The 21,518-nt window shown below is 44.4% G+C and overlaps 1 protein-coding gene across 2 annotated transcripts in view; it reads right to left on the reverse strand.

The window, feature by feature from the left end:
• The window catches only part of prdx4 (peroxiredoxin 4), a 31,116-nt gene extending 11,133 nt beyond the window's left edge, over nucleotides 1-19,983 (reverse strand). For both annotated transcript variants that reach the window (XM_078559597.1, XM_078559596.1), the window contains exons 1-4: nucleotides 19,747-19,983; nucleotides 9,173-9,290; nucleotides 6,966-7,082; nucleotides 5,884-6,006 (exon numbers count right to left, since the gene is read on the reverse strand). In XM_078559597.1, the coding sequence (XP_078415723.1) occupies nucleotides 5,884-6,006; nucleotides 6,966-7,082; nucleotides 9,173-9,290; nucleotides 19,747-19,948 (560 nt within the window). In that variant the 5' untranslated portion in view covers nucleotides 19,949-19,983. The remainder of the gene's footprint in view (nucleotides 1-5,883; nucleotides 6,007-6,965; nucleotides 7,083-9,172; nucleotides 9,291-19,746) is intronic.
• Nucleotides 19,984-21,518: the final 1,535 nt, after the last annotated feature.

Here is a 21,518-nt window from a genome sequence, read left to right on the forward strand (position 1 = left end):
TTATCATTTATTGTGAGGGGAATTGATTACAAAAGTAGGGAGGTTATGCTTTAGTTGTACAGGGCATTGGTGAGACCACATCTGGAGTATTGTGTACAGTACTGGTCTCCTTATTTAAAGAAAGATGTAAATGCATTACAAGCAGTTCAGAGAAGGTTTACTAGACTAAGTGGATGGGTTGTCTTATGAGGAAAGGCTGGAGAGGTTAGGCTTGTATCCACTGGAATTTAGAAGAGTAAGAAGCGACTTGATTGAAACGTTTATGATCCTGAGGGGTCTTGACAGGGTGGATGTGGAGAGGATGTTTCCTCTTGTCGGAGAATCTAGAACTAGGGGTCATTGTTTAAAAATAAGGGGTCACTCATTTAAGACAGATGAGGAGAATTTTTTTCTCTCAGGAGGGTAGTGAGTCTTTGGAATGCTCCCTCAGAAGGCAGTGGAAGCAGAGTCTTTGAATATTTTTAAGGCAGAGCTAGATAGATTCTTGATTAACAAGGGGGTGAAAGGTTATCAGGGGTAGGCAGGAACGTGTGGTTGAGGTTACAATCAGGTCAGCCATGATCTTATTGAATGGCAGAGCAGACTCCAGGGGCCGAGTGGCCTACTCCTGCTCTTAATTCATAAGTACTTATGTTCGTATACCTCGCAGCAAATCTTTTTCCCCTGTGCTTGCTGACCTACATTGGCTAACAGTCAAGTATTGTCTTGATTTGAAAATTCTTATTCTTGTTTTCAAATCCCTTTGTGGCCTTGCCCCTCCCTCTCTAACTCCTCCAACTCCACAACTCTCCAAGATATCTGCGCTCCTCAAATTCTGGCCTCTCATGCATTCCCAATCTAACTGTTCCACCATTGGTGACCGTGCCTTCAATTGCCTAGGCCCTAAGTTCTGGAATTCCCTCCCGACACCTCTCCACCACTCTCTCTCGCTTTCCTCCTTGGAGACATTTCTTAAAACCTACCTCTTTGACCAAGCTTTTGGTCATAACCCAATATCTCCTTTATGGCTAAGTGGGACTGTGTCTCACTTAAGCATTATCGATACGTTTGGAAATGAAAACTGGCACGCCTTGGATTTAATATATCCTTGGAGAAATTCCAATAGATAGCTTACCTGTTCTTCACTTACCCATAAGTCGAACTATGTTGTTGATATCCCGAATTTGGTCTTTGTTGTACCTCGTCTCAGGCACACAAATAGTTGTTGTTTGGTAGTACATAACTCGAGTATTGCTGAGCATTTCCAAACATATCGATAATGCTAAAGTGAGACACAGTCCCACGACTGAGTGAGCATTTATGCGAGATGAGATTGAACAGATTGGTAACAGGGTTACTAATTTATGCCATGCCCTGCACTGCACATTGTCTGAGGTGTGCAATTTTAAAAAATTTTTCTATTTGATCCATTTATGCCACTATATTACTCCAATAGATGACCACACCATAAACAGTACCCGTTGGAAACATGCTCGCACCATAAACTCACTTAAGCGGAAGCGGTTTGGCAATGCAATTAATGACGCCAATAAACACATAACAAATCTCTCCAACGATGTACTCTCAGAAAGTGAGGAGTTTGTTCTTGCGCATGGTTTCAATTTGTGTGCCTTCACCCGAAATCAAACAGGAAGAGGTATTTGCTGAGTTCAAACTCCAATACTCCCAACTATCCTGCCACAAACCAACATCTACTGAAGATGCTGAATCCTTGAAAGCGTTCCTATCTGATAGCACACGCGTCTGGTGGAATTCCGAATGATCTGTCCGATTTTCACATGCAACGCGAATGTCTTACAGCATTGCGAGGCCTTAAGACCAACCCAGACATACACATCAGTAAACCTGACAAAGGTACAAGAAGAGTCATCCTTAACAAGCGTGGCTATATCAACAAAATGCATACCATTCTTAAATGACAGGTCCAAATTCATATCCATTGGACCTGCCACTTAACATGACCAGGCAGCCTTGCTTGAAAGTAAGCTGAAAAAATGCTAAGAGCAATGAGCTGCTGTGAGATATATATGACAGGGTTCGTCCTCACAGCTCGCTGCGTCAGGGTATGTATAAGACCTTAAGGCGTAGGAGCAGAAGTAGCTCATTCAGCCCATCGAGTCTGCTCCGCCATTCAATGACATCAAGGCTGATCTGATAATCCTCAATTCCACTTTCCTGCCTTTTCCCCATAACCCTTGATTCCCTTACTGATTAAAAATCCGTATCTCAGCCTTGAATATACATAACGACCCAGCCTCTACAGCCCTCTGTGGTAAAGAATTCCACAGATTCACTACCCTCAGAGAAGAAATTTCTCCTCATCTGTGTGTTAAATGGGTGCCCCCTTACTCTGAGATTATGCCCTCTGGTCCTAGACTCTCCCACATGGGCAAACAACCTCTCAGCATCTACCCTGTCAAGCCCCTAAGAATCTTACATGTTTCAATTAGGTCGCCTCTCATTGTTCTAAAATCTAATGAGTACAGGCTCAATCTACTCAACCTCTCCTCATAAGAAATCCCTCCATACCTGCGATCAACCTAGTGAACCTTCTCTGGACTGCCTCCAATGCCAGTGTATCTTTCCTTAGATAAGGGGACCAAAACTGTTCACAGTATTCTAGGTATGGTCTAACTAGTGCCTTGTATAGTTTTAGCAAGACTTCCCTATTTTTATACTCCATTCCCTTTTCCTTCCCTATTACCTGCTGAACTTGTACGCTAGCTTTCTGTGATTTATGCACAGGGGCCCCCAAATCCCTGTGCTGCAGCTTTCTGCAGTCTTTCTCCATTTAAAGTAATATTCAGCTCCTCTATTCTTCCTGCCAAAGTGCATAACCTCACATTTTCCCACAATATATTCCATCTGCCAAGTTTTTGCCCATTGACTTAACCTGTCTATATCCCTCTGTAGACTGTGTGTGTCATCCGCAAACTTGGCGATAGTACATTCACTTCCCTCATCCAAGTTATTAATATATATTACAAATAATTGTGGCTCCAGCACCGATCCCTGTGGCACTCCACTAGTTACAGATTGCTATCCTGAAAATGCCCCCCTTATCCCAACTCTCTGTCTTCTATTAGTTAGCCAATCCTTTATCCTTGCTGATATACTATCCCCAACACCATGGTATTAAGTAGCCTTATGTGCAGTACCTTATCGAACACCTTTTGGAAATCCAAATATATTCCATCTACTAGTTCCCCTTTATCTATTCTGCTTGTTACCTCCTCAAAGATTCAAATAAATTTGTCAGGCATGATTTCCCCTTCATGAAGCCAGGCTGACTCTGCTTGATTAGATTACGGATTTCTAAATGATCTGTTATTACATCCTTTATAATAGATTCTAACACTTTCCCAATGACAGATGTTAAACTAACTGGCCTATAGTTACCTGCTTTTTGTCTCCCTCCCTTTTTGAATAAGGGTGTTATATTGGCATTGACATTGGCAATTTTCCAATCCTCTGGGACTTTTCCAGAATCTAAGGATTCTTGGAAGATTATTACCAATGCATCCACTATCTCTGTAGCTACTTCCTTTAATATCCTAGGATGCAACCCATCAGGTCCAGGGGACTTAGCAGCCTTTAGCCCCATTAGTTTCCCTAGTACTTTTTCTCTAGTAATAGTTCTTGTATTTATTTCCTCTCCCCCTCCCCCCTTTTGCCCCTTGAGTATTTAGTATCTTTGGAATGCTATTAGTGTCCTCTACTGTGAAGACTGATGAAAAGTATTTATTTAACTCTTCTGCCATTTCCTGGTGCCCCATTATTATTTCCCCAGCCTCATTCCCTAAGGGGCCTTGTATGTTTTATCTTTCAATTTGATATTACCCTTAACCTCCTTGGTTAACCATGGTTGGTTTATCCCCTTCCTAGAATCCTTTTTCCTCACTGGGATATATCTTTGTTGTGAGTCATGAGCTATTTTCTTAAATGCCTGCCACTGTTCATCAGCTATCTTTTCTGCTAAACTCCTTTCCCAGTCCACTCCAGCCGACTCTGCCCTCATTCCTTTGTAATTACCCTTATTTAAGTTTGCTTACGGGCTGCCCAAGACATACAAAAGTGATGTCCCTTTATGCCCCATCTTATCTATGACTGGTTCTGCACACATTGAATTGGGTGAATTGCTAGAACCAGTTTTGAGCAAGTTTTCCAGAGACACAGTGAAGATTCCTTCACATTTGCAAAGACCATACAGGACTTGCATGTTGGCAGCAATGCTGTGTCCATGTGCTCAATTGACATTGCTAGTCCATTAACAAATGTTCCACTTAAGGGACATATAGATATTTGCACTGCAGCGCTATAGCATAGTAATCTAGACCCACCACCATTGTGAATCAGTGTTCACTGAGCTTATGAACTCAGCAACTCATGCAATTGAGTTCAGTTTTAATTACACCACGTACGCCCAAATAGATGTTGTTGCCATGGGATCCCCTTTTAGGCCCAGCTCTCGAAAACACCTTTGTTGGGTTCCATGAGAAATTCGATGGAATGACAGGCAACCTCCTACCCCTTGCATATTACCGATATGTGGATGATACATTTGCTGTATTTAAATCTGCAGCTGCATGTAATAATTTCCCTGCATGTCTTAATGGGCTCCATCCTGCGCTCAAATTCACCGTTGAAATGCAGCAGTCACATGAATTCCATTTCCTTGATGTGCTGGTTGAGAAATCTGCCAGGGGATTCTCTACCACAGTCTATCGCAAGCCTACCTTCACTGGCTAGGACACACGTTGGGACTCTTACAGTTCCATGCACTATAAGATTGGTCTTATCAGCAAACTCGTAACTAGGGCCTGAGCCATCTCCTCACCATGCAAGCTTGGTGGTGAAATAGGGCGTATCAAAGCCACCCTGCAGGATAATAGCTACCCTGATCAGATCATTTTGCACTGTATATCAGGCAAACTCATGAATGGGCCTAAGGCTGTCACTTTCAGCCCCGAAAAGTGCCCAGTCTACCTCAGATTACCCTGGACGGGGAAGGTATCTCAAAAATTTAAGTAACAGGTGAAGCTAGCTATTTGACGCTGCTACTATGCAGTAGGAACACGAGTGGTATTCATCATTAACAGGATGCTGCCGTCAAGCCAAAAAGACATTCTGCCTATCACACAAATGAGTAATATGGTATATGAATTTCAGTGCGAGTGTGATGCTAGGTATGCAGTTCTTACGTCCAAAAGACTGGCGGAACATATCAAACAGCATGTCCCTTCCGCTGTTCGCAAAGGGGCAAGGTACAGCCCGTACCCAACCAGTCTGTGCTTGCAAAACTCAAAACAGTGTCCAACATTAGATGCAATTCTGTATTTGGACAACATTTGCTGAATAATCCCCAGCGTGCTAATAATTATGCTGACAACCAATTTAAGATTGTCAGTTGAGCTCGCAGTGTGGCGCATGTGTGTGTACTGGAAGCTACATATGTTAATACATAGGGCCCTGTTCTTTGCAGACAGAAGGAACATTACACACATTGCGCCTGTTTCAGAAAAACAAAGTAAATGATAGCCATTTGCTGGTTCATTCCCCAGGGTAATATCTTGACCAGTGTCAAGCTGCCTGGTTTAAATTTCAAACAATGTGATAGGCAGTTAACTGTCAGTCACCATCAACTGGTGTATTCTCCATGGCAATGCCTCTACCAATCGGAGTCCACTTGCCAACCAATCAGCACTCTCTTCTCATACAGTATAAATATGTTGTTTTCCCTGACATTGGTATTTTCTTGAGAGTTGTCCTGATGAGTCTCTGTTCAGCAATATGCAAGTTCTGTACCAAATGACTGTGCTGTTATATAACAGTAAACTACATATTGTTTTGTTTTTTCTTAAAGCATGGATTTTCTCTGGTTACCTAAGTGTGTGCCCTTGATCCTCCAAATACACACCGTAATCCTTTGCAATTTGGTGTGTAAGATCTGAGAGTAGTGGGATCTTCATTGGTCCTAGTCCACCTTGTTTTCTTGGTGTATTTATCCTTTATAAAGCAAAAGGATCTCCTTAAGAAGTGTATTCTTTTACTTAAATGACAAGGCTTAAATAAACATTTACACAAACTGTTCATATCTGCATTTATTAGTACTGATAAGCACCCAGAAGCACAAAGTAGAGGCTCAACTATGGATTGGAGAAATGAAAAAAATCTCTGGAAGGGATTAAATCTCACCCAATTTTATTTAACACTAGCAGGAGTCTCTGCAGGTTAAATCAGGTTTAAAAGGTACTCTGGGATCTCTTCTCAACACTTTTTGAGCCTGCCTGCAGTTAACTTCACAAACCAGAGATGAGCTCTTTGCAGGCACATACCCACCCACCCATGCACAGAGTTTTTACGCCTGGGCAGGAACATTGGCATGCCAGCCTGACATGTCGTGTAAAATAATGAGGGATCATTAGGATAGGGTGGAGGGATACAAATGATAAATGAGACAAACTTAAATACCTAAACAGCTAATGTTATTCCTCCATTCAAAAAAGGGAGATGGAACAAATCCAGGCAGGGAACATTTTGTTTGAGGTTAGAGATAGGAAAGTGGAACTTTCTGCTACTGGAGTGCCGTAGACGATTAGCATAGCTGCATTTAAGGGAAATCTAGATATATATTTGAAAAGAAAAGACTTGAGAAAAAAAGGATATCGTTAGGTTGAAGGAGGTTCAACATAAATATCAGCATAGACCTGCTGGGCTGAATGGCCTATTTCTGTGATGGAAAATGTTATGTAATAAAATCAATTGTATTAGCTAATGAATGTAAATATTCTTGATTATAATTTACGCATTTGGGAATTTATTTAAATGAAAAGGCAATAATCTAGCTCATTACTTATTGCAGAAAATCCAGCAAAACAATTTCGCTGATGAGTTGAGCTATTGTAAATTATAAATTATTCTAAAAGTGTGACATTTATATTATACAAAGTTCCAGACCTACTTACCATGCCAAGTGTGTAAACTGAGAGTCAACAGAACAAGCCACTACTTCAGTGTTAATAGATCGAAACTCCTCAATTCTGTCACCGAAGGCTATTATCTCAGTGGGACAAACAAATGTGCTGTAAATTAAAAAAACAAAGTAATTATGAGTGATGGATTGTTTATAGATTCAGATCTTTGCTAGGAACACACCTAAATGGCAAAACATCAGACAGAAACTTAAGGGTACTTGTACTCAAGGTAGATGCAGAGCAAGCATTTAAAATATGTATATATGTGTATGTGTATATATATATATATATATATATATATGTATAGATATATATAAATAAAAAAGTGAGACAATGCTTTGAAGAGCATTCCATATGAAAAGCACTCTGACAAAAAATAAATCTATCACATTGAATTTATTCCGGTTGACATCAGGGTGCCATTGTAAAGGTAGCATATTTTCAAAGCCTTTGGCAACATTGCCAAATCACTATCATTCATGTTACAGTGTTCAAAAATAAAATCAGAAATGTGCATTATTAGTAACTGAATAGAACAAAAATACAAAGCACAACATTTTGCAAGCAAGGAAATGGCACTGCCCCCTGCCCCCGCGTGCGACGGCGGCAGCACTTCCCACCCTCCCAGTATGATGGCAAAACTAGCGGCTGACAAAACATTACAAATTCATTTTTGCTAAAATCTTGTGGGTAATCCATCATAATTTTTAAAAACTATTAATTATCCTTATGTCCTTCACTGTTCCGACTGAAAAAATTCCAGTATTCAAGCTTCACTGTGTAATTATAGATTTCTGTCCCTGACATCATTCCGGTGAATCTATGCTGTACATTCTCTATGGTTCAAACATCCTTTCTGTAGGGGAGGGTTCTAAATCTGCACAGTGCCCTAACTGGCCTAATCATCATTTTGTATAATAGTGTTATGGGCAGCTTCATAGATGTGAAGTGGTGAGTAGCAATGCCCAATATATTCTGGGACCATTTCTGTTCACTTTGTGCATGAATGATTCGGTATTGGGTCTGGAGGGAGTTGTGCCCAAATTTTCAGGACATACTAAAAATAGGAGGTCGTGAATTATTTTGAGGATCAAACAAAAGCTACAAAGGTATTTATACGATGGTGTAATGAGCAAAAAAGGGCAAATGGAATTCAATGTCAGAAAATATGCGGTGGTATATTTTGGTTGAATAATTATACTTCTAATAGGGGAAGGCTAGTTGATATGAAAAATCAGAGGAATTTAGGAGTTCAGGTTGACAACATCATAAAAGCAGCAACTTAAATGACATAATAATGCTATTAACATACTATGTTTTAAGGTGTTGCAGAGGTGTAGAATATAAAAGTTGAGATGCAATGGTAAACAATAGTAGAACAAGTTAACTATCATGCAGTTTTGAAAAACATATTAAATAACTTAGATACAGACTAAAACCTACCTAAAGAAACCAATAAGTTTGGGCAAAGCTCTTGTGTCACTTCCTGAATACACTTCATAAGATTTTAAGTAAAAGCCTTGGTAAATAAATGAAGGCTAGCTAGGAGAAGGAATTAAAAACAATCTTTTCTCATGTTTGAGGGCAGGCAAGGAGTGAGATGGGGTTGGAAAATCCAAAGCCTTGGTTGATTTCTACCTTGTAGTTGCTGTCATGGAGGCTGGTGGGGTTAAGGCTCCAGTCTGAACAGCAACATTTTCTGAACCAAAGTTTCTAAATACTGATGGTTTCTTTCTGTCTGTCATTACCTATGAATAGATTGTAAAATGGAAGGCAGGCCTGAGGGGGGAGGGAATAAGAGGAAGATGGGAGAGAAGAAGGGGGAGTGGGAGTGCTGCAAAACACCTTCTTTCTTCCACCCCCACCTTGAAATAAAAACCCTCAGAGGTCAGTCTCCCTCCCAACTGAGCTGCCCTTTTGATATCAGGACTAAAAAAGTTCCAAGTATATATGTAGGAACCTCAAAAACCAGGGACAACGGCTCAAGCCCAAGAACCATTCTGATAATTGGGAATTGAAAATACAAAGACAAGAAAGAAATGTCATCAAACGTCGTCAAGAAAGCGACAATACTTCTGGGTTAAGACTGTACAAGATTGCAGTGTGCATTGATGTATCTTATGGTCAGTGCCTGCAATTTCTCTTCCACCACAGCTATCACTGATTCGTAGGTCTTGAGTATTAATCTCGATACTCACAAATCAAGCGGATAGAAAAAGAAGACGAGGTATTTGCCTCGATAGTCTGTAAGCTTCAGCTCTTTGAATTCTCCATTTATTACTGCTGTCCCTTCCCAGTCTGGTGCAGGTTTTGAAACTAAAAGTTTTAAAAAGAAACAAGTGATACATTTTGCACACACTTCAGGTTTAGTGGAATTTCAAAATTCAACATGCAGAATTTACAGTCATTATGTTGCACTTCAATAAAAAAATTCACATTCCACTTTTGTCTCTCTAGTAATGAACTTACAGAATCCAATTCAATGTACACAAAGAATGTCTCAATTTCCTCTTTCCATTAATGCCTTGCTAAGATTCAGTTGTGTGCGCGCCTTGGGTCCTCTGATATCTCATTTAGAGTGGCTATTAATCATTTTATATCTCAATAGAGTAAGGAGGGGAGCTATTTGACTAAGTGGGAGGGATTGAAAAGGAGAGGAAAAAAGACAGGCTAAGTAAGGTACAAGAGGTAAGAAGCAACCAAAGCCAAATATTTTACTCTCTATAATTGGTTTTATTGACATTAAGACGCAACAGTGGTACAGGTAAAGATGCCTGCATTATACAGGAATGCAATTCAGAAGCAGAGATGTTTACTCCTTGCTTCTGGGAGATTGAGGAGTTTATTCTTCATCAAAAGTCTTTAAACTGCCTCTTAAAATCATTACAAAATGAGCATTCACATCTCCTTGCTATAAAGAGCTATACAGCTTGCTAGTTATTTTTCCTTCTCACGCCCTGTCTTTATGGTCTACTTTATCTTTAACCTTGCCCTTGTACTGGGGGTCCCTTGAGCAAAGCAGTTAGTCTTTAACAGTCTGAAGCAACAGTATCCATTATAGCTTTTGAACCTGATCAACCTCGCAGCATGCCTTCCGATTTCGATCAGGTATAACAGTTCTGTTTTCTTTTCTTTATTGTTAATTCTTTTAGCTAAATTTGGCCCTTTAATGCAAGCAATCCAAGGTTTCTTATCCATCCTTTTAGTTTTCTTTAAACACAACTTATTAAAAGTTCCTACTGAAAAGTTTGAAATCCTTCAGATCACAAAAATAAAATCACGACCAGGGACCTTAACCAATTTCCTCAGTTAAACACACCAAGTGACAACTGTACTGTTCCTGCCGCTTAAGAGTAACTTTTGGTAGGTGTCAAATCTTGGGCCTACCCAGTTGGAATGGCTCAACATGCCATTGAGCAATCAGGAAATCTACTGCCAAACTTCATACAATTTGTACTTTAAAACACAACAAAAAGTACAAACGTTGAAACAGTGTTTTGTGCTCTTCTCATTCACTTGAACGTCAAGACAATTAAAACTTGACCAAAATCACTCAGGTTTGACTTGCCACTTGTGCCTTTGGCCCACAACAGATCCTCTGTTTGTAGGTTTGATTAGTTTATGCATCCCCCATCCATAAGGGTCAGTCACTTGTATAAATTTTTGAAATTATCAAAACATGATGCCTGACCGCAATTGTTGTGGCTCTACAATCAATTTGCTAGATCTGGGATTGATCACCCAATACATGCTGGCTATGTTGAATGTGGGGTCGGTGGGGGGAGTTCAGTAAGAGTAGAAGTTTGAATTCCTCCTTAACTCGTTTAAGAGGCAAACGTTTGCATTTCAATGCCATCCTTTGTTAATCTATCATGTATCCTCATAAGAACTGTTTAGCTGGCCTGCCCATAAAAAACACTTCTAGAGTTGCTGGGGTAAGAGACAGATTCAATTCCAAACTCACATTCCACCCCCCCCACCCCCACTACCCAGCCCTGTTGGTGCTGGTGTAGAGGCAGAACCCTTCAACCATGAAGGGTCTTACTGTAAGAATCTTGGATCTCCCAAAATTGTCTTGTACCATTTTGGGAGGAATCAAAGAACAAAGAAAAGTACAGCACAGGAACAGGCTCTTCGGCCCTCCAAGCCTGCGCCGATCATATTGCCTGTCAAACTAAATCATTTTGCATTTCCGGGGTCCGTATCCCTCTATTCCCATCCTATTCATGTATTTGTCAAGCTGCCTCTTAAACACCACTATCATACCTGCTTCCACCACTTTCCCTGGCAGCGAATTCCAGACACTCACTACCCTCTGCATAAAAAACTTGCACCGCTAAAGTTTCCTCCTCTCACCTTAAATCTATATCCCCTAGTAATTGACCCTTCCAACCTGGGAAAAAGCTTCTGACTATCTACTCTGTCCATGCCACTCATAATTTTGTAAACTTCTATCAAGTCGCCCCTCAATCTCCATCACTCTAGTGAGAACAATCCGAGTTTCTCCAACCTCTCCTCATAGCTAATAACCTCCAGACCAGGCAGCATCCTGGTAAACCTCCTCTGCACCCTCTCCAACGCCGCCACATCCTTCCGGTAATGTGGCGACCAGAATTGCACGCAATATTCCAAGTGTGGCCTAACCAAGGTTCTATACAGCTGCAGCATGACTTCCCAGCTTTTATACTCAATACCCCTGCCGATGAAGGCAAGCATGCCATATGCCTTCCTGACTACCTTATCCACCTGAGTTGCCACTTTCAGTGACCTGTGGGCCTGTACATCCAGATCCCTCTGCCCCTCGATGCACTTAAGGGTTCTGCCATTTACTGTATAAAATCAGAATCAGTCTACCCAAGTTTAAAAGAAGAGATTGAGAAAGCACTGATCTGTTACTTAAGGCTTTTGCATATAGGCACACAAAACTGGAACAGTTTTTAAAAATTTAGTCATGGGATGAGGGTGCCTGGCAAGCTCGGCAATTATTGTCCACTTGCAGTTGCTCAAGGTGGTGGTGAGCCAGATTCTCGAGCCGCTGCAGTCCGTGCATGGTGTAGGTACACCCACAGTGCTGTGAAGGAAGCGAGTTCCAGGATTTTGACCCAGCGACAGCGAAGGAAAGGCAATATTGTTTCAAGTCAGAATGGTTTGTAAATTGAGGAGAACTTGCACGTGGTGGTGTTCCAATGTTCCCACTCCCATTGTTTTTTTTAGGCAGTTGAGATTACAGGTTAAGAAAATGCTTTCGAAGCAGCCTTGGTGCGTTACTGCAGTGCATCTTGTAGATAGTGCACGCTGCAGCCACGGTACACCAGTGTCAGAGGGAATGACTGCGGGGCCCCACAGATATCAATGAGATGTGATAAACCCCTGTTTCTCAAGACAAGTGGGTAATTATGACCTTGGGCAACAGTCTAAAAAGGGTGTTATCGATTCAGCTGTTCATTACATAACAGAAATTAAAATCTTAAAAGTATAACAGGTGGCTGAATCCATTTCATCCATTTTACCCTATGATTTAGAATCGGAATGACTCCCATGGAGTCTGTGAGGGAATCTCTAGGGATATTGGATGTTTGCACAAAAAGCAATCTAAAATGATCACAAATTAAGACTTTATTTTCATATGATTTAGTATTAAAAAAGAGATCTCTCTGGTTAGTGCCCATCAGGCATTGATAGCCCATAAACTGCTGGTATTTAGGCAAGGCTGCTCTGTGCAGAAACATCTCAGCTTCAAAGTGGGATGCATGGAAATTTGAATGGAATAATGTTTTACACTCACTTCAATCAACAAGCTTCATTGAATGTCCCACTTCCATGTATTATCAGAAAGGACAAAATCTGCCTTAAAAATATTCAAAGACGCTGCTTCAACCACCTTTCGAGGAAAAGAGTGCCAAACCCTCAGAAAAAATTTCTCATCTGTCCTAAACGGGCGACCCCTTATTTTTAAACTGTGGCCCCTGGTTCTAGATTCTCCCACAAGAAGAAACATCCTCTCCACATCCACCCTGTCAAGACCCCTTCAAGACAGGATCTTATATGCTTCAATCAAGTCGCCTCTTACACTTCTAAACTCCAGCAGATACAAGCCTGGCCTGTCCAACCTTTCCTCAAGATAACCTGCCCATTCCTGGTATTAGTCTGGTAAGCCTTCTCTGAACTGCTTCCAATACATTTACATCTGTCCTTAAATATGGAGATCAATACTGTACACAGTACTCCAGAGGTGGTCTCACCAATGCCCTGTACGACTGAAGCCTAACCTCCCTACTTTTATATTCAATTCCCCTCGCAATAAACAATAATATTAGCTTTCCTAATTACTTGCTGCATCTGCATACTAACATTTTGCAATTCATGCACTAGGAGACCCAGATCCCTCTGCATCTTCTCACCATTTAGATAAGAAGCTTCTTTTTTATTCTTCTTGCCAAAATGGACAATTTCACATTTTTCCACATTATATTCCATTTGCCAGATCTTTGCCTATTCACTTAAACTATATCGCCTCCTTATGTCCTGTTCACAACTTAACTTTCCTAACTTTGTGTCATCAGCAAATTTAACAAAAATACCTTTGGTCCCTTCATCCAAGTTATTTATCTAAACTGTAAAAAGTTGAGGCCCCAGCACTGATCCCTGTGGCACACCACTCATTACATCTTACCAACCAGAAAATGATCCATTTATGCCTACTCTCTGTTTCCTGTTAGCTAGCCAAATTTCTACCCATGCCAATACGTTACCTCCTACAATTTGAGCTTTTATTTTCCGCAATAACCTTTGATGCGGCACTTTATTAAATGCCTTCTGGAAATCCAAGTACAGTAGATCCACCAGATCTCCTTTATCCACAGCACATGTTGCTTCTTCAAAGAACTCTAATAAATTGGTCAAACACTATTTCCGTCTCACAAAACCATTTTGACGCTGCCCGATTACCTCAAATTTTCCTAAGTGCCCAGCCATAATATCTTCAATAATAGCTTCTAACATTTTCCTTATGACAGATGTTAAGTTAGCTGGCCTGTAGTTTCCTGCTTTCTGTATCCCTCCCTTTTTGAATAAAGGAGTTACATTTGCTACTTTCCAATCTAATGGAACCTTCCCGAGTCTAGGGAATTTTGGAAAATTAAAACCAACGCATCAACCATCTCACTAGCCACTTTTTTTAAAACCCTAGGATGAAGCCCATCAGGACCTGGAGAGTTTATCAGCTTGCAGCTCCAACAATTTGCTCAGTACCACTTCCCTGTGATTGTAATTTTCTTGAGTTCCTCCCTCTCTTCCATTTCCTGATTTACAGCTATTTCTGGGATGTCACTTGTATCCTCTCTAGTGAAGACCAACGTAAAATACCTGTTCAATTCATCTGCCATCTCCATATTTTCCATTATTATGGACAATGAATTCGACATTTAAAATGCTTTTAAAGGTAGCTTTGTACAGTTAATTCATTCAACATTAATTTAATATGAATTACCGCTGTTTTTTTTCACATTTCAAAATGGCTCCCAACGGTTCACATTTTATACTCGGCATACACGTCCAACCCCCTGTTTCTGGAGAGAAGATTGAGTAGAATGGGCCTGTACTCTCTAAAATTTGTAAGAAAGGGGTGATCTCACTGAAACAAGATTCTGAGGGCACCTTACAGGGTAGACACTGGGAGGCTGTTTTCCCTAGCACCAGTGTCTAGCACAAGCGGGTATAGAGTCTCAGTAAAGGGGGACAGCCATTGGGATACATTCTCCTAGTGTCTACCAATCAGGTTCCTTAAGGATTTTATCTTTCCAAGAGACTCTCGCATTCTTCCAAATTCTATTCTATTCTATCCTATTCCATTCTAATTCTTATTCTAGGAATATAGCCCTAGTTTACTCAATCTCTCCCCTAGGGCAAACCCCTCAGCCCAGGAAAAAGCCTAGTGAATATTCACTGCACTTCCTCTAAGGCAAATATCTCTTGCCTTCTTTAGATACCAAAATTGTACACTGTAGCCCAGCCTAACATTCTCTCCAACTTAGTCTCTATGATTATCACGCGCCATCCTTTATTTCAGTATTCAAACATTTCTGAAAATTCACCATTGCAAAAAATTATACCCCCCCCCTCCCCCCTCCCTCCCCTCCCCCCTCCCTCCCCTCCCCCCCCACCCCCACCCCCCCCCCACCCCCCCACCCCACCCACCTCACCATAGTACAACAGATTTACTGCATGAAGCTGCAATTTAAAATCATGTCAATTTTATAATAAAATTGCTCTTTCACTAACTATTATTCATATATCATACATAAAGCCAATGGATTTCAATTTTCATGGAATATAATGAATTTCAGATTGTGATCCCAAACCAGTAAAGGTTCTGAATTCAATTTAATGGAAAGGAGTTTGACTTATTCTGACAGTATCAAGCAGTGAAGTTGGTCCTAGAATAATCATTCAGGACTTTTCCAGCTTTCATTGTTATTTGAATTGTCAGCTGTTCTGAATTTAGTAGGTTAGCAGCTATGGATTTAGTACTGGTATGAGAAACACTGTTTAATTATTTTGAAATTAGCCCCCAGTTATGTTATGGCATTATGGCCTGCAATTTCCCAAGTATGCCCCTGATAGATGCACAATGGGAGCACAAATCAAATGCATGGCCAAAAAGATTGTGCAAACGGTGAGCTGTATGCATTGCAAATGTCCAAATCTCTTTGATTTATGATTGTAGAAAATCAATCTCCCTACCCAAACACATCACTACCTCTTAATGGTTCTCCACCCCTTCCTGCCAAAAAAATGGAAATTTTAAAACTGAGGGAGCCAATGTAGGTTAATGAACACAGGGTTGATGGGCAAAAGGAACTTGGTGCAAGTTAGGACTCGGGCAAGAGAGTTTTTGGATGAGCTCAAGTTTATGTACAGTGGAATATGCGAGGTTGGTCAGCAGAGAATTGGAATAGTCTAGACTAGAGCTAATAAAAGGTTAAATGAGGTTTTCAGCAGATCAGCTCAAGCAGCAGCAGATTCCGGTGATGTTACAGAGGTGGAAGTCTTGAAGATGGAATGGGTATCAGCACTTCATTTTGGAGACCAATATGACTGCGAGGTTGTGAACACTCTGGTTAAACCTCAGACTTTTGAGGGAGGAGGAATGGAGCTAGGAAGACATTTGTGCTGGAGACTAAAGGCAACATCTTGGTTCTTCCCAATATTTAATTGGAAGAAGATGCTGCTCACCCAAAACTGAAGCGTGACAAATCAAACAGTGGAGAAGAGAGAGGTGGTGGTCAGGTAGGGCTGGGTATCATTGTAATAACATATCTTTTTATTTCTGTTAGACTGTGGATTATAGTTACAATTGCTGCAGTTTAAAGGACATGTCCACTGGAACAGGATGAGATATATATAAAATGTTGCAGTCCTGGAACAAAGTGCGCCATGAAAGACAGGATGGTGCCAGAAAAGAGTCCTGGACTAAGTGAGCGTCCTGACACAGCATTTTAATTGGGTCCTAACCAGGTGACCAAGGATTTGTGTGAAGAGTAGGGCAGCAGAATAGCTCCTAGCTTGAAAGAAACAAGACCTACAACCTCTTCTGCCTGTGAAAGATTCCACAATAATAGCTAGCTGGCTTTTCTCCTCATTTCTCTATAGCCTGCTCTCTCTGAAAACCCCTATCAAGAGGCAAAGGAGAAAATCACTGTCAGAGACATTGAAAGGCAAGTGCTCAACCAGTGAACTAAATACTGAAAGTGCTGGAAGACCACCTCGTGTCATCAACAAGAAGTGAAAAGAATTTGGAAGACATCGATCAAAATCAACCCATTGAATAAAAACAAAAAACTGCGGATGCTGGAAATCCAAAACAAAACAGAATTACCTGGAAAAACTCAGCAGGTCTGGCAGCATCGGCGGAGAAGAACAAAGTTGACGTTAATCTGTCTCATCTTCCGACTAGGCACTTTATAGCCTTCCGGACTGAATATTGAGCTCAACAACTTTAGATCTTGAACTCCCTCCTCCATCCCCACCCCCTTTCCATTTCTTCCCCCTTCCTTTTGTTTTTTCCAATAATTTATATAGATTTTTCTTTTCCCACCTATTTCCATTATTTTTAAATCTATACCTTTTATGCCCTTTTAGAGCTGTACCTTGCGTGTCCTGCCATCCATTCTTAATTAGCACATTCTTTTAGATATCACCACCTTCAACACCTCTTTGTTCTTTTGTCTGTGACATCTTTTGATTATCTGCTCCTATCACTGCTTGCTTGTCCCTACAACCATCCCCCCCCCACTTCTCTCCCCCCACCCCCCACCTTAAACCAGCTTATATTTCACCCCTCTCCTATTTTTACTTAGTTCTGTTGAAGGGTCATGAGGACTCGAAATGTCAACTTTGTTCTTCTCCGCCGATGCTGCCAGACCCGCTGAGTTTTTCCAGGTAATTCTGTTTTAGTTTTCAACCCATTGACGAACACACTGTACTCTGGAACTGGTGCTATTGAACTGTTTTATCCATGTTTTTGTGTGTCTTATGTGTTTATAGGGATTTAAGGGGGTAGAGTTTAAGTTATAGTGCTAGAAATTAGTAGTTCATATTTCTTTCTTTTGCCACTGGTTAACAACAGTTTGTTCAATAAACAGTTATTTACTCATTAAGTTTATAAACCTGGTGCTCGTATTCTGTTAACCTAAATTAAACAGTTAGGTAGAATTGGGGAAATCTGGTGGGTTGATCAAACTTTTTCACTTTTGTCATGGCTCAGGGAACAGTGGGGCTTGATATTACAGTGCTCTATTCCCAGTGAGTCATGACATCACCCGTAAACATGTGAAAGCCCAGTGCTTTCAGATGGTGTTGCAGAACGTAGATACGAAATAGGAAAGGATCAAACTTAGATAAATTCGAGTTATAATGCAGAAAGAGATGCCATTGCAACTGATTCTCCGGCTACAACTAGATATAAAATTGGAGCCAGGGAGCACCCAGAGTACAGAGATGTTCAAGGAGGATGGTGTCAAAGCCTGCAAACAGCTTGAGGCGGTCAAGGAGTGATAGTTTTACCATTACCATGTCACATTCACACATCTGTGCGGTTGATAAGCGCTCCTTTGGTGCTGAGACAGCGACAGAAACAAAACTGCAGTGATTCAAATGGAGTTACAGGACAGATGGGCACGGATTTGAGAAACCCAGTCTGCTACTGGCAGATTTTAAACCTAGAGGGACAGATGCATTGAAGAGGAGACTAGATAAATACATGAGCGCAAAAAGAGCAAAAGAATATGGCTGACGAGGGTGAGACTGAAGGCAGGTGGGGAGGAGGCTGGTGTTGAACAGAAAACCCCGCCATGAAGCAGTTATGATCTCTTTCGGTTCTTAGAAACCACTGGGTAAGATGGAAAGTGGATCGGGCCAGTGAGCAATGTGCAACGTGTCCTTAAGCAGCGCCAGCACTCGCTTCAGGCACAAGTCACCTCCGCAAAATAAAACACAGCAACTAACACGGACAGGGACAGCCAGCACTGCACAGCTTTCTCCCCCCTCACACCGCGGCGCCGCTTCTACCCACTGGCCTCCCCCCACCACCCCCGGGGACAGCCTGAGGCGGGAGGACCCCCCGCCCCCGAGGCCAGCCTGAGGCGGGAGGACCCCCCGCCCCCACCCCCCGGGGACAGCCTGAGGCGGGAGGACCCCCCACCCCCACCCCCCGGGGACAGCCTGAGGCGGGAGGACCCCCCACCCCCACCCCCCGGGGACAGCCTGAGGCGGGAGGACCCCCCACCCCCCGGGGACAGCCTGAGGCGGGAGGACCCCCCACCCCCACCCCCCGGGGACAGCCTGAGGCGGGAGGACCCCCCACCCCCACCCCCCGGGGACAGCCTGAGGCGGGAGGACCCCCCACCCCCACCCCCCGGGGACAGCCTGAGGCGGGAGGACCCCCCACCCCCACCCCCCGGGGACAGCCTGAGGCGGGAGGACCCCCCACCCCCACCCCCCGGGGACAGCCTGAGGCGGGAGGACCCCCCACCCCCACCCCCCGGGGACAGCCTGAGGCGGGAGGACCCCCCACCCCCACCCCCCGGGGACAGCCTGAGGCGGGAGGACCCCCCACCCCCACCCCCCGGGGACAGCCTGAGGCGGGAGGACCCCCCACCCCCACCCCCCGGGGACAGCCTGAGGCGGGAGGACCCCCCACCCCCACCCCCCGGGGACAGCCTGAGGCGGGAGGACCCCCCCCCCCCACCCGGGGCCAGCCTGAGGCGGGAGGACCCCCCGCCCCCGGAGACAGAATTCCAGCGACTAACGGTTCCGACTTCAGAGCGAGGCCGCTCCCGCCATTGGGGAAAGTGGTCACCCCACACCCCCCCCACCCCCCCACAATACCCACACTCAGCTTCCAACCCCCCCTCCCCCAATACACACATCCAGCTCCCCCCCACCCCCCCAATACCCACACCCCCCACCCACCCAGCTCCCCCCCACCCCCCCAATACCCACACCCAGCTCCCCCCCACCCCCCCAATACCCACACCCAGCTCCCCCCCACCCCCCCAATACCCACACCCAGCTCCCCCCCACCCCCCCAATACCCACACCCCCCACCCACCCAGCTCCCCCCCACCCCCCAATACCCACACCCCCCACCCCCCCAATACCCACACCCAGCTCCCCCCCACCCCCCCAATACCCACACCCCCCACCCACCCCCCCAATACCCACACCCCCCACCCACCCATACACACCCAGCTCCTCCCTCCCCCTCACTCACTCTTGGCTTTGCTGAGGTGCAGCGAGTGGTCGGAGCCCAACACCCTGAAAGCCTCTCCCGGATAGACATGGCCTCCAGCGTAGTGGTGACACTCGTGCTGCTCCTTCTTGTTGTTTTTCTCACAGGTAACTGTGCCGATCAGCAGCAGAAAGCCGAGCAGTAACTGAAGGGGAAAGCTCCGCTCAGCCCGCCCGGCCTCCATTACCCTGAGCAGTGCGCCTGCGCCGCGGGAGCTCCTTTAACCCCTTCAGCACCGGGCCTGGGGGACACACACACACTGATCAGCTACTCAACTCTCAATGGCAAATCCATACAGGATTACTAAATACATAAATTATAAGTGGGGGATTGATAAATACATGTTATAGTGCATTGCTGAAAAAAAAATGTAAATTTTCAGCAATGCTCAAGTTCTGTTCTACCAAACAACTACGTTAACTGTGTAAAATTGAGCTCATCCAAAACTTGCAATGGTTTCACTTGCTCCCAAACCTTTACCCAGGGTGACCGACTCTTGGGGACTAAATTAAGGGACAATTTGGCATCCAAGTGGAGGGGAAGAAGTGAGATAGGGGAAGGAGTGAGGTGGGGGAGGGCAAACGTCGGACCTGTCAGAGCTGGTGAGGGGGGCAGTCGGACCTGTCAGAGCGGGTGAGGGTGGCAGCTGGATTTGTCAGAGCGGGTGAGGGGGGCAGTCGGACCTGTCAGAGCGGGTGAGGGGGGCAGCCGGATTTGTCAGAGCGGGTGAGGGGGGCAGTCGGACCTGTCAGAGCGGGTGAGGGGGGCAGCCGGATTTGTCAGAGCGGGTGAGGGGGGCAGTCGGACCTGTCAGAGCGGGTGAGGGTGGCAGCCGGATTTGTCAGAGCGGGTGAGGGGGGCAGTCGGACCTGTCAGAGCGGGTGAGGGGGGCAGCCGGATTTGTCAGAGCGGGTGAGGGGGGCAGTCGGACCTGTCAGAGCGGGTGAGGGGGGCAGCCGGGCCTGTCAGAACGGGTGAGGGGGGCAGTCGGGCCTGTCAGAGCGGGTGAGGCGAGCAGCCGGGCCTGTCAGAGCGGGTGAGGGGGCAGTCGGACCTGTCAGAGCGGGTGAGGGGGCAGTCGGACCTGTCAGAGCGGGTGAGGGGGGCAGTCGGACTTGTCAGAGCGGGTGAGGGGGGCAGTCGGGCCTGTCAGAGCGGGTGAGGGGGGCAGCCAGGCCTGTCAGAGCGGGTGAGGGGGGCAGTTGGACCTGTCAGAGCAGGTGAGGGGGGCAGTCGGACTTGTCAGAGCAGGTGAGGGGGGCAGTCGGGCCTGTCAGAGCGGGTGAGGGGGGCAGCCGGGCCTGTCAGAGTGGGGGGAAGAGTGTGTTGGACCTGTCAGTGTGGGACATCAGGACCTCAGTTGCAAACGAGTAAAATTTAAAGTTCTAGGTTATGGGATAAACAGTCACACTGTGACAGCCCAGGGGCATGGGACAAACCCATAGAATCCAGGTCAGTTGGTCACCCTGCCATTACCTCTGGTGTCCCCAAAGATCTATCCATGACCCCTTTCTATTTTCCATCTCTGTGTTTCCCCTTGGCAACATCATACGTTGTTAGTTATCACATATCCCCTAATGCACCCAGCTCTACCTCAACGTTACCTCTCGACTCCTCCGCTGTTATTAAATTATCAGGCTGCTCATCTGACATCCATTACAGGGTGAGCAGAAATTTCCTATAGCAGGACTGAAGCCCTTGTCTTCAGACTCTGCTCTAAACCCCATTCCCTCACTACCGACTCCATCCCCCCT

This window comes from Cetorhinus maximus, chromosome 16 (genome assembly GCF_964194155.1).
Source record: "Cetorhinus maximus chromosome 16, sCetMax3.hap1.1, whole genome shotgun sequence".
NCBI classification, from domain to species: Eukaryota; Metazoa; Chordata; class Chondrichthyes; order Lamniformes; family Cetorhinidae; genus Cetorhinus; species Cetorhinus maximus.